Genomic DNA, 13,868 nt, shown 5'->3' with positions numbered 1-13,868 from the left:
TCTCTAGGAAAATGCAGTTGCGGTGTAAGCAGACGATGGAGCCTGGTGGGAGGAAGTACAGAACAAAAAGATAGAGTCGAAGGAGGAAACAAAGAGAGAGAACGTAAACAATGTTAAGAGAAAGAGGCACAGAAACAGGACGGATGATAAATGAAGTGAAATATGTTTAGGGAGAAATGGACAAAGGTAAGAGGCAAGAGGAAGAGGCTTTAGTGAGGAGTGTGAAAAGAAGAAAGGTTTAAAACAGGTATTTGATTTGAAAAAGATAAAATGTATTAAATAAACTGGTATTCAGTGACTACTTCTTTTTGACGTAAGCCAGGTTTTGCACTTTTTTTTTACACCAAGGAAAACTCAAGCTGAACCGGCGAGGGTTGACACTAAGTTTCTGTGACAACAGAGAAGGGGGGGGAACGAACATGAGTAAGGCGTGGGCAGGAATAGATCTGTTTAAAAAAAACTCAACGCTGCTGAAGTGTTGCTTTGTTGAGGTACACCACCATGCACAGAACGGGGTCAACGTGATGACATCACATTCCATATATGATGTCATCGCACTTATGATTAGAACGTTTCAACAGTTAACCGTTATGATTATGGGCTTGTGCTCTCTTCTTCTAGCATGGCTCAGGCACACACACACACACACACACACACACACACACACAAACACACACACACACACACACACACACACACACACACACACACACACACACACACTTTGATGAGCCAGGGCACGGGATAGGCTCCTCGAGAAAGTCTCCAAGTGGAACACCCCCTACCACCCACACACACACACACACACACACCCACTCACCCACCCACCCCCCCCACGGGCCAAGTGCCCGAGGACTGCCCCGGGGCACATAGACCAGGAACACAGTCACCAGGCATCCTCTTCTCTGCAGCAGGGATCAAGGGAAGAGCTTTCAGCAAAATACTTCATCTACCGACTATGACATCAATTGATCGGCACATCTAAACCAATGAAAAGCTTGGCTACAAACTGCTTATGGGGCCTCAGTGAGGTACATTATTGGGTTTATATATTAGGCAATTTCAAACAAAAAGGCGGCGGAGTGGCTAAGGTGGGAGCAGGGGATAAAAGGTTCTACTGCCTGGGGGCGTTCAGGCTCGTTAGCATATCGCGAGCATCAGCTTTTGGGAAGACAATGATAGGTTAGTAAGTGAGGAATATTAAGCAGAAGTCCTCCAAAGACCTGCAATAAAAATGTTTCATTTTATGTATTATCAAGCGCAAGACCATTGACCCTAATTTATTAAAATTAAAAAAGGTTTTGCGATCTGTAAAATAAATGATGGCTGAGAGTTGAATAATGTGGTCGAATTTGTGGATTTATACATAGAGAACATTGTTCAATTACTAAAACAATACACTTTCATTATGGTTTCTGCAGGGATTCTACTCCCATTACAATCATAACCATAATCATTCAACCTCACTGGGTCTACCTTGAATAAATGATAGAATACTAAAACATAAATCATTTAAATATTTTCTCATGAATAGTCATGAAGATACACAGCTATAGGTTGGAAGCCGGACTAGGATTTTGAACTCAAAGGAAGCATGTTAATATGAATAAAGGAACAAGGATAATTTCCCATTAAATAAATCAATAAACCAGACAAACTGGTGTAATATGTAGTAAAATAGTCTTTCTCCTTCGATTAGTAATCCATTAGCCATCTCTAGAAAAAGCTTACACTGAAAGTTAACCCCTAACAACTCAATATTTGAGGAACATTTGGTGCGTCAAAAAGGGAAAAGAAAAGTCAGCATCACATAGAATATTTTAAGGAGCAAGTGCACAATACCAAGAAGGATTCACACATCAGCACAGCAGAAACCCTATACATTTCGACATATATACATCTTCATATATATACATTTTCAGTCGCAGAAAGCAGTTTGCATCTGACCCATGAAAAAAACGCCCTTCTCTATCTCTCGTTTCTGAAAAAGTATAATTTGAAGCAGTATGCCTATTTGATGAAGTGCAATCAGCTAAATAAATGTTATGAAATGGTAACTTTCTGCTCTGGAGAGACCCATATAGCATAGCTTAATGGAACAAGTATTTGTCAAACACATCTTTGTTTTCTTAATCTTTATTTTTGTGTGATTAAATATCAAAAAAAGAATTGTTTGAGTACATATATTAAAAAAACAGTTTTTCATTAATAAAACATTTGAATAAAATACTTAAATATATGGGAAACAATATAAATATATAGATAATACTGATACAATGAAACAACTATTTTAACTATACTTGTTTGCTACAATTGTCGGATTTTGGCAGCAGAACATTGCTGTGTGGCAGTAAAGTAACTCTTTGAAAACCAGTTAACCCCGCCAACTCTTGGAAGCAGTTAACAAGATTGCATCCACATGACCGGAACACACATCCCAGTGTAAACGACCCTGAACATTCTAGAAAGACTCACATTAAACATCCATATCGATATATGTCTACATGGCATTTCTGAAACATCTAATTACCGTTGACTAATAATTTCCACACTGATACAGTGAATAAAATCGAGAAAGAGGTCCTGGAGTTCATAGGTGACAGTGTCGTCTGTCATCTGCAGCTCAGCATTGGTGCAGTTCTGAAAAAACATTGAGTAAATATTCATGTTCATCAACAACTAATGATAACTGTTACCTGAATATTATGCTAAAATTAAGAGTGTAATAATTCCAACTCCATTTCATTATTTTAAATGTAATTTCATGACTGAATATAAAAATAGTTCCAACTGATATTGTATATTGAGATAACATATCATTTTATATTACTTTTTCTCAACCATTCTTGGCAAAGAAAAAAGTAACTGACTATGTGAAATGGTGGCACAGTAGAAGAGGCAATGGACAACGACGATAGTATGCATTGTGTTCTTACCTTGTGGGTGTGATTATTGTATTGGACCAGGCTACGGCAGAGTTGCTGGACTTCATTATTTCCTGCAAACTTGAGCAAGACGTCTTGTACTACGCAGAATGCTTTTTCCTGTGAATAAAAAACAGGCTTTGGTAAGTCATGGCCACATTCATGGACTTTTGTTATAATTGGGTGTTGGGTTGTTGGGTGTTTGGCTGTAGCTCTCTAATTCTTTACTACTACTGTACATTGCATTGATCACTAATGGCCAACATAATGACCATATAAATCTTGCTGTAACAATATCTATAGTAGCACAAAAGTAATTAAAACACTAATCGAGGACCAGTCCCTAGTGTGTAAACATCACACATTGTTATTTATTCTCTGTTTTCTCTGTCGGTCTTTATAGAAGGGACATAAAAGAAGACATTTCTTTGAAGTTCTGTTGTACTCACATCACACCTTTCTATCGTCGGCACTGAGGCGTTCCGCAGGCGCTAAAACAGGAAACACCAAAGAAAGACCATGAACGCCTGAACGTACATCTAACCCAAAAACAAAGAGAGTGAACACAGTGGAAGAATAATGAGCCTAGGTCGGAGGCTAACCGAGTGGTCCTGGGTTCAAAACCCCAGCGTTCAGCCCGAACCGCAGCGTCACTGGGCCAGTTCATTCATTGCATCTAATGAATCGTCAAGTCCCTCCGGGTGGAAGCGTCAATGAGCTCAAAGATAAACAGCACGGGGCAAATGATTGAAATGACCCGCTCTTACCTCAGGGACTGTGGCATTGGATTTTACGGCCAAATTATACATCTCGTTCAGCGCGCCGGTGACGTTGCAGGGCAGCCGCATGGCGGACAGTAGACACACCAGCTGCAGCAGGACCAGAGTCGGGGCGACCAGATGCACCTTCATTGTAGTGAACTCTTCAAGCAGCAGACGCCTTGTGGATGGTGAAAGGTGCCGAAGTGTGGCTCTGTGGATGATCAGATGTGTGCTGGGAGGCTGTGGTTATGACCTGCAGACCTGCGACCCAGGCTTTATGTACAACAGGGCCCACGCTTTACTCATGTTGGGCTTTCTTGTGAAAAAAATATATATAGAGATGAGGTTTGATTAGCTTCGTAAGAGTCAAGTTCTTTGAACAGCAGATTAAAACCCCTTAGATAAGCATCAGAGCCTTATTTATCTAACCAATAGAAACCCGCTCACAGCATCCTTAATACTCAGAATGAGAAAAGAGATAGCGGATGGAATGCTTTGTAAAGTAGTTTATTGATTTTACCACAGTGGGAACAGCATGGGACATGTCAACTGAGAGTTACAAAACCCCCATTACACATCAAAGCCTTCTGGTTGACTGACAAGTATGAAGTCTCAGTCGAAAAGCAGCTCCGCAGAAAATATCGATTTTGACAGTGACACTCTGACAAGATATATATATATATATATATATATATTATTACTGTTAACATTAGAACGTGCGAGTCCCAGAAAATGAACCCTTTAACGAAGGGCTCAGTATGGTCTCTTAATGACAGCAACAACCTCTTTTAGAACCGGTTTTAACCATCAGATGCATGAAAATAAGAACAATTGAAACATTCCAGGCCTTGAGAGCAGCTCTACGGACCGCGTCTTCTTTACAAACCCATCCAGTTGATATCATTTCAGACTTGTATTAACCATCACAAAAAACAGCCTCCACGCATGGTTCAGTGGAGGTGGGAGGAGAGGGAGGTAATGCTGCACTTAATGATCTCAGAGTTCTGCTCCTGGTTCTTGCGGATGCGGTAGAAGTGCTCCACGTAGCTGGAGCGTCCCAGCAGCTCCACAAAGTCCTCATCGTGGGTGATGATCAGCAGCTGGAAGTTGCGCTGGCGGGAGCGGCTCTTGATGATCCTGGGTGACCAGAGGGGACATGCGATTCACTGAGCATTTGAGGATTTTGCTGACGCTTTTCTCCAAAGCGACTCACCCCATTCATTCACCCATTCACACACTGACCCCCCCCCCCCCCCCCCCCCCCCCGCAGGGCGACAGCCAGCTCGTCAGGGGCAAGTCAGGGTGAGGCGTCAGGGGGGACACCGCAACGCGGTAGCCAGGGGGAGCCGGGGAACGAACGAGCAACCTACCGTTTGCGGTCTACACGCTCTACCTCCTGATTCAGCTCGGTGTGGTCGCGCACACCAACGTGCACACCAACGTGTACACCAACGTGTACACCGACGTGTACACCGACGTGTACACAAGCACACAGACGTCGGGTCCTTGCTCGACCAATCAGCGAAAGGCCAAGGCGTTCCTGTGCAGGGGGGCGATGCGTAGCTCCCCTCTTCAGAGGAGTGCCTGTCTACAGGTGGGTCGGCGGCCCGCTGAACGGGCGTGTACAGCTTTCTGCGCAGTGGCTTCATTGAGCTGTGCGGATCAAGGCCAATGTGTTCTTTCATTTGGGCTTGAAACGCGAACAACTACGTCACACGTGTATTGGACTTGTATCAGCTACGTTCGGGGTCCGATACGGCTCGTGTCACTGAAAGCTCTTCTGGATACACAGATTATTACTGATTACATTTGAATAAATGATACATTGTTAATATAGTTGAATTTACACAATCAATCCCAATTATCAATCTACAGAGATTTCTAATAGAGGATGAATTGGTTATTCGTTCACAAAGTTACTAAGCTGACAAGATATTTAAAAATGTTGCATATTTGATAGAATTTAATTTATTTCCACTTTATTTGTTTTATGATTTAACTTTAGTATTTTCTGAAGTCAGAGGAAGTCAATATTCTTGTGTGAATGCTTAGCAAACTATTCTCAGCACTATAAGAATCTTTAAACCTCATTTCCATTATTCATTGACTATTTTTATTGACCATCATCATCATCATGTTATTGTTGATGAATGTCAATGTTATCATTATGCATTTTTAGACATCTTTATAGATGTCTAAATATTTTTTTTTGGTATCTTCGGTGATTCTTCTGCATCTTAATGATCAATGAAATGCAAGTTGTGCCCGGCATAAGAATAATCTCTTTCTGCCAAACTCCCACATCTGTGGGAGTTTGCCAGCTCCCATGTATGGGAGCTGGCAAACTGTGGCATCCTCCCATCCAACTTGAAAACTCCCTTGTCCTGGATGACATTAATAGATTGGGTTATGGTGTAGTGAATACAGCCCTGTCGTAGGTTGTGGTTTGACGATTTTCTAATCATAATCGTCACATTATGAAACCCAGTTTGAGTAGGGGAACTTACGCTGACTAATAATGACTCAGAAAATGCGACTTGAGTGACATTGTGATTAACAACGTCAAAGCCCACATCCCACTCGCTAGGCTGTGCAGCCAATAGCAAACCACCACACTGGAGAAGGGCTTTGAGCCAGACTTAGCCCACTTCTTGTATTTACAGAGTCTTCCACGTTTAACAACCTCATACATATCAGTCCAACATAATACTGAAATGACCAACACTTTGTCAGACCCAAAATAAACCCCAAAAAGATGATGAATGTTTTTGGGCTTTATCCCGCTTAAGGATATTTTCATAGGAGATAAGCAATCAGGAACCAAACCAGGGCTGCTCACTGGCTTTGTTCTGCCTCTGGGGGGGACGGGACTTATAGCGGTGGACATGTGTCAATATGTGTGTGCGTGTGTTGGCACACTCACTCGACGAGGGCGTGGGCCAGGGACTCGATGTTCTCTCGGTCCAGGTTGGTGGTGGGTTCATCCAGCGCCAGGATGCCACAGTTCAGACAGAACGTCTCGGCCAGGGCCAGGCGGATGATCAGGGACGCCAGCACCTAGAGACACACACACACACACAATCAACATGTGGATTATTGATTTTAAACCAGATCCAGGCCTACATCAGCACCCTTCTGTACGTGAAACCTTGTATTTTAAACACTCGCTCCAGGCCGACATCAGCACCCTTCGGCAATGGACACCTGGCGTTTTAAACACTCGCTCCAGCGAAGAAGAGGCGCCGGAACCGAGAGCCTCAACTGAACTTGGGAAACTGCTTTTAAAGTTTATGCCAAACAGTCTCAGAGTGAACTGCAACACATTTTTATCTTTGACATGTTGATGCCTTTGGGCCTTTTGAAGACTAAACTAAATCACCTTCATACAGTGGACTGGAATTGTTTATGATTTAATCTTTTTCATACAAAATAGTCTGTTATTTATTAGCTGACTGAATTCCATTGTGATTCTTGTGGCCGTGGGTAAAGGTTTATTTTTCTGGCAATTATTCTTTTTTTAATTGAAAGAACTAAATTGATGATGAAAGAGCAGACACATCAAATAAGTCATCGAGAGAGACGAGAGACGGATAATATAAAGATTATCAACAATAAAATGCATGTACACATTAAGGACGATCATTTGTTTTGTTGTTATTGAATTTACTTTGCTTTTCTTTCTTGAACGTTGATTTTTGTTTTGATATTGTTGTTTTTGTGGGCTTTGGCAACACAAAAATATCTTTGCCAAGCATATATGAGCGAGAGAGAGCGAGAGAGAGAGCGAGAGAGAGCGAGAGACACCGACCTTCTGTCCAGCGCTGCAGCGGCCCCTCATGTCCAGGGCCGTTTCTCCCTTCATCATCACCACCCGGTAGTTGTAGGTTCTTCTCTTCACCCCCGCCGACGAGTTCTCGTCCACGTCAGACCTGATCTCCACGTACTCTATGTCTACACAGAGAGACACTCAGACCTGACCTCCACGTACTCTATGTCTACACAGAGAGATACACACTAAAAGACAGACGCAGCGACAGAGAGGGAGAGAGACAGAGAGACAGGGAGAGAGACAGAGACTGGGAGAGAAAGACAGAGAGACAGAGACAGGGAGAGAGACAGAGACTGGGAGAGAAATACAAACAGAGAGACAGGGAGAGAGACAGAGACTGGGAGAGAAAGACAGAGAGACAGAGACAGGGAGAGCGACGGGGAGAGAGAGACGGAGACAGAGAGACAGGGAGAGAGAAAAAGGGACAGGGCGAGAGACATAGATAGAGAGAGAGAGAGAGAGAGACAGGCAGGGAGAGAAAGACAGACAGAGAAAACCGCAGTGAAAGATGAGGAAAGATTTGGAAGAATGGGAGAAGTATGGGGAAGGGAGGTATAGATAGGGGAGAGGAAGGGTAGGAGGATGAGAGAGGGAGAGGAGTTAAGAGAAAGAAGGTAGAGAAAAATAAGAGGATTGAAGGCAGTGTTGTCCTTTCAATAAATGTGAACTATTTGACCACCAGGCGAGGGTATACATAGAATAGATAGAAACATGGAGGAATGTAACGAGACAGAGAAAGAGGTGGTGGATGGAAGGCAGAGAGAGGTACAGGGGGAAGGGCCGTTGGTGTAGCATGAGGCCCTCACCTTGACCCCTGTACGTGCTACGCCACAGGTCTCGGATGATCTTGTTGATCTCGTCCATTTTCATACTGTGAAACTTCATGATAGTTCTGAAAACCAAAACGGTCACAAAAATAGGATCAAAAACAGGACTTAGCAATACAGACTTGTACTGAAAGGATAGGGCTTATCAACATTAGCGCTGTCCTATCCTCATAACATCGAATTCAGTCCGAATTCTGACTTTAATCTCAGAATTCTGACTTTAAACTCAGAACTCCAAATACATGCAGATGCTGCCCTAATGCTCTTCCGTGTCTTCCATAGGTCAGCTTGTGGTTCCCATCCTGTGTGTTGCACAGTAGGGTTCTCTAGGGACTCTCACTGACCTCGGTTCCTTAAAGGTTCCTTACTCGGTTCCCATAATTCAGATTTTAAACTCAGAATTCAGATTTAATTCTCAGAACTCTAAAATAATTATCACAGGTGGGCCTGATCCCTTTTCGTATGATCTAATCCAGTTCATGACTGTTCTTTTAGTTTTGTTTTAATTCAGAAGACATAATGATATAATCACATGTTTTAGGTGACTTTAATGTAGAACTCAACACATACCTATTTACAACCATAACGAGATACAACACATAAAATAAAATCAGGTTTGTGGGATTTAGACAAATATTCTGACGTGAGCTCCACTTCATCTGGTCCATCTGGGTAAGTATGCTCGTGCCCGCCACATGCACGCCATCGGGAACCGGAGTGGCAGGAGTCGTTGTTAGTGCAGTGTGGGTTGCGCTGTGACTGAACTCCCGATGTGAATACTGGACAATATAGGGTGTTGGTGTTTTCGTGCACACGGGTCAGCCAGAATCTGGTTGACGATCAGCCAGAATCTGGCTGTTCTCGAGCCAGATTTACCCATAGTAGGTTCAATGAAAATCAGCAGAAACAAGTAGCTGGTATTTGACAAGAGGAGACGCCACTAGTCCCCACGACTCATTAGCTGGGGGGGGGCTCAGATCAATTCTAACCGGGCTGCACAGTTTGTATTAGTGGTTTTTGGTTCCATAATCCAATACATTTTTAAGACCTGTCACAAAATCGTATTTAAGACTTTTTAAGACTTTTCTAAGCCGAAACCCTGTTCTAAAGAATGAGGGATAAACCCTCAGTGCTACCATGTATTCATACAATATAACTAACATCCAAGCCCGCTTTGCTCCAACATTTGGCGTCATGATGTATAAACCCTATAATCAAATATACACATTATGATTCAAAATCCAAGTATGAAGAATATTTCAGAAATGTATATTGCACCTAAATAAATACAAACCATCATGACATAAGAATGACTTAACTTCATGCAAACATATAATATATTTCTAGTTGCACAAATATTAAACTACATGATTCATGTGCAATCAAAACAAATACCAATCACTGACAACATTGTTGCCTTCATCTTCATGTCGCCTGCTAACTTTGGTTTTGGTGACATACATAGATGGTCTAGATATTACTCATGGCTAACACTGTCATTTCCGCGTTTCACTTCCTTAGGTTTTTAGGCATTTCCTCTTCAAGCTGATGAAACTGTTGATATACTACCTGTACTGTTGCACTGAGGTGTGCCTTGAGAAAAGCACTAGGAATGAAATATAAATAAAAAACAAGATGGCCTTCTATGTATAGTGGCATGAGTACGCTCAAGACTTCTTCACCTGAATGACAGATCACACATTCAGTCGTGATTTAGTTTCAAGAAACAGGGGTAGTCCATTTTATGTTTTTACAATGATTACAGTAAGTTGACATTCACAACGGCATGTTTGCATTTATAAAGCACATCCATGTTTGCTTATTGGCATGTGTGGAGACAGATATGTTGAAATTACAGTTCCATGAATGTCATGGGCAACTACATGCACTTATATGTACCTAGGGAAATATGACCGCCGCTGCTAAACTTTTTTTTTTAACAAGAGAAGAGGAGAGGAGAGGAATCCCCCCAGATGCGCACCATTCAGTAGTATCTGCAAGCCAAATCGCCCACTTTTCCCTTAGGCTGGTGAAGCCATGACCCACGCTACTCTGCCTTTTATTGGCTAATACTCGCTGCCTTTACTGATTAGATTGGTTAACTGTAGGCCTGACGACGAATGAGCCAATCGGAGGGAGAGAAGGGCGGGTCATGCCGAGGTAAATATTGCGAAAGACAAATTTATTTTTACAAGTTTACTTTAAATGATTTGCTATAATAATCCGGTAAGATGAAGCGAGCGATCCAAACAAAAAATTCATTTGACAATTTCAAACGTCCTCGCGAATCAATATCAGCCAGCAGCTCAGCTAATCTTAGCGATGCTACACCGGTGCAGTTAATGTCGACACCCGCTCTGCCCCCCACCCCCGTCGGAGAGGATGCTATCAGTGAAGGAGATGCTGCCTCTCCGCCCACAGCCAAAGATGCCGGTACAACTTCGTATGAAGACGTCAACTACAGTAGGTGGGCGTGGGCCCTTTTTTTTTTTATTGCTGGACCTTGTAAATGATGTTGATAACATATCAGGGCTCGACAGTCACGGATATAGCTACAGCTACTTCATGTGTAAGTTAGAACGGGGGGGGAATAATAAATAAAACAAAATGGATTATGCAACTTTAAACTTTCGAATGGGTTGTGGTCATTGTTTCCCTTGTAACATTTATAGCCTGTTATTCAATCACTTTAGTTATTTTATAACCTGTAATTCAATCACTTTAGTTATTTTATAGCCTGTAATTCAATCACTTTAGTTATTTTATAACCTGTAATTCAATCACTTTTGTTGTTTTTCTGTAGATATTAATAACGACTGGCCAAACTTGTGGACTGCCAAACAAAAAGACGATTTTAAATTTTTAAATTTTAAAGAACCCCTGGTTGGGATCCAAAAACAAAAAAATGGGTAAGTTTAGGTAGATTGCTAGTTTGGGTAACTTCTGAAACAGTGGACACAGAGAAATATTGTCTGTGTGTCTGTGTGTGTGTGTGTGCGTGTGTGTGTGTGTGTGTGTGTGTGTGTGTGTGTGTGTGTGTGTGTGTGTGTGTGTGTGTCCTTGGATGTATGTGGAAGAAATGGACCATGCACACATACAGCTGTGGATAAAGTACTTCAAGTTATCTCAGGACACTTTTCAAATAGAGAAGGTCTAGACTGAACTCCTAACATTTACAGAGACCCAACAGTACCACCATGAGCAAGCATTTGGTGACAGGGGCAAGGAAAAACTGCCTTTTAAGAGGCAGAAACCTAGGACAGATCCTTCGGCTCTAGGTGGGTGGGAGAGAGAGAGAGAGAGAGAGAGAGAGAGACAGACAGTTGCACAGCAACGACACTAGCAACAACTACACTAATAGTAGATGATGACGATGACAACAGCAACGATGGGGGACAAAAAGCAGTGTCAATAGTAACTGTAGTGCTACATTTTTGTACTGTCTGTATGTATTTTTGCATTGTTTGTTTATGCTTCACAGGATGTCTGGTCTGTAGAAGTGTGAACTCCATTGGGATCAACAAGGAGCAAGGTGTATCACTCTCAAGAGAATGGATGAACTTTGAAATTCAAGTGTCTGGCCAGGGAAGTAGAACAACAAGTCTGTCTACCTTGAGAAATAAGGTGAGGAAACATGCTTTGTCCAAGGCCCACACTCAGGCAGTGAACGTGGCAGAGCAACAGGACAAAGCTGCCATTGAGAATGCAATGGAGGCTATGACTGAGTCCTACATGAAGGAAACCGAAGCTGTGTTTCAAACAGCCTACCATATTGCCGAAAAAACCAGACCCTTTTCTGACCATGAGAGCCTCATCAAGCTGCAGGAACTGAATGGTCTAAAAATGGGCACAATACTTCATTCACCTTACAGTGCAACACAAATAATACAACATATTGCCAGTGAGATGCAGAGCAAAATCGGCAGTGACATTATGGCATCATCCAGTAAGTTGGCTGTCCTAATTGACGAGGCATCTTCTTTAAGTCACAAAGCTGTCATGACAGTTTCAATTAAAGCATCAATTCAAGAAGAAAGCCCTGAGTTCATATTCATTGAACTTGTTGAACTGGAAAATCAGAGAGCAGATGGCATAGAACAGGCGTTACTCACCTGTTTAACTAATGCTGGCTTTACAGAAGAGTGGCTACATGAAAACTGGGTAACATTTGTATCTGATGGAGCCAGTGTCATGTTAGGAAAGAAGTCAGTAGTAGCAACCAGGCTGACCTCGAGATTCCCAAAGCTTTTTGTATGGCACTGTATGAACCATAGACTTGAACTCGCTGTGTCAGATGCAGTTGATGAGGTTAACTCTGTCAATCACTTCAAAACTTTTATCCAGAAGCTATATTCTCTGTATAGTACGTCAAACAAAAATGAGCGTGAACTTATAAATGCAGCAGCTGAAGTAGGCACACAACTTCTTTGCATTGGCAGAATCTTGGATGTACGCTGGGTGGCCAGTAGCTTTCGGACTGTTCGTGCTGTTTGGACATCCCTGGGAGCTCTTGTGCAGCACTTTAAAAATGCTTGCTGTGATGAGACGAGTTCCACCAAAGACAGGCAAATGTACAGAGGTTTACTAGACCGTGTTCAAAGTCCAGAATTTATTTGTGACCTTGGGCTCATGTATGACACACTCCATGAACTAAGTCTCCTGTCACAGGAGCTTCAGTCTCGTTCAAAGAGAGTGCAGGTGAGAAATATAGGGAGGCTTTAGAAGCAAAAAAGACTAGGGAGTATCGGTCTACAACACTGAAAACAATGGCAAAGCTGAAGTCTATCAATCCAGGCCAGTTCTTACAAAGCCTTGTGAACAATCTGGAGAGACGCTTGTCTTTTGAGGATGAGACCATCAAGGACCTCAGCATCCTTGATCAGAGTAAATGGCCATCAAAGCCCAGCATCCGCCATGGTGAAGAACAAATTAAGCGACTGTGCAAGCGATTTAACCTGTGCACAGACCAAGCACTAAATGGGATGCGGGACCTACTGGAACAGCCCACTAGTGAGCCCAAGGACCTAAAACCACTCCTGAACTGTATGAAAACACTCCCTGTCAGTACAGCAGAGTGTGAGAGGAACTTTAGCCTTATGAATAATATAAGCTCAGACAAAAGGGCTGTCCTACTGATCTCAAACATATCAAACTTGATGATTAATATCAAACTTGATGATGATTAATATCAACGGCCCGCTTACTTCCAAGTTTGATCCTAGAAAGTATACAAGGACCTGGTTGAAGAGCCATCGTGCTGCCTCTTCTGTGCGTTCTAGACAGTGCAGTGTGAAACCTCCTGGAGAAAGCAAGTCTGTCTGGAAAGTACTGTAGTATGAGCAAGGTTAGAAACCCAGTACTGGGTTCAGAGAGTATATCACTGTTGAGGTGTTGTGAATGCATTTATTTTTTCTTTGTAAACTAAATATTGTTGTTTTGTTACATATTGTTTTGTTGAATAATTTCAATGATGATGTTCAATCATCATATGATATTTATATATATATTGATATTATATATATCTAAC

At 42.2% G+C, this 13,868-nt stretch overlaps 2 protein-coding genes across 2 annotated transcripts in view; both read right to left on the bottom strand.

Moving 5' to 3' along the window:
- Positions 1-2,245: 2,245 nt before the first annotated feature.
- Positions 2,246-3,892, bottom strand: LOC307076726 (uncharacterized protein). The gene is made up of 4 exons (XM_079737816.1): positions 3,692-3,892; positions 3,374-3,415; positions 2,937-3,044; positions 2,246-2,640 (listed from the first exon to the last, which is right to left on the bottom strand). The coding sequence occupies exons 1-4, from the start codon at positions 3,833-3,835 to the stop codon at positions 2,527-2,529; spliced, it is 408 nt and encodes a 135-aa protein (XP_079593942.1). The 5' UTR covers positions 3,836-3,892; the 3' UTR covers positions 2,246-2,526.
- Positions 3,893-4,214: 322 nt separating this feature from the next.
- The window catches only part of rad50 (RAD50 homolog, double strand break repair protein), a 36,928-nt gene continuing 27,274 nt past the window's right edge, over positions 4,215-13,868 (bottom strand). Inside the window, exons 25-28 of the mRNA XM_079738945.1 lie at positions 8,321-8,406; positions 7,494-7,636; positions 6,609-6,742; positions 4,215-4,822 (exon numbers count right to left, since the gene is read on the bottom strand). Of these exons, the coding sequence (XP_079595071.1) occupies positions 4,636-4,822; positions 6,609-6,742; positions 7,494-7,636; positions 8,321-8,406 (550 nt within the window). The 3' untranslated portion in view covers positions 4,215-4,635. The remainder of the gene's footprint in view (positions 4,823-6,608; positions 6,743-7,493; positions 7,637-8,320; positions 8,407-13,868) is intronic.

This window comes from Pollachius pollachius, assembly GCF_949987615.1.
Source record: "Pollachius pollachius genome assembly, chromosome: 6".
Classification (NCBI taxonomy): Eukaryota; Metazoa; Chordata; class Actinopteri; order Gadiformes; family Gadidae; genus Pollachius; species Pollachius pollachius.
This window is presented reverse-complemented; position numbering and strand designations above follow the sequence as displayed.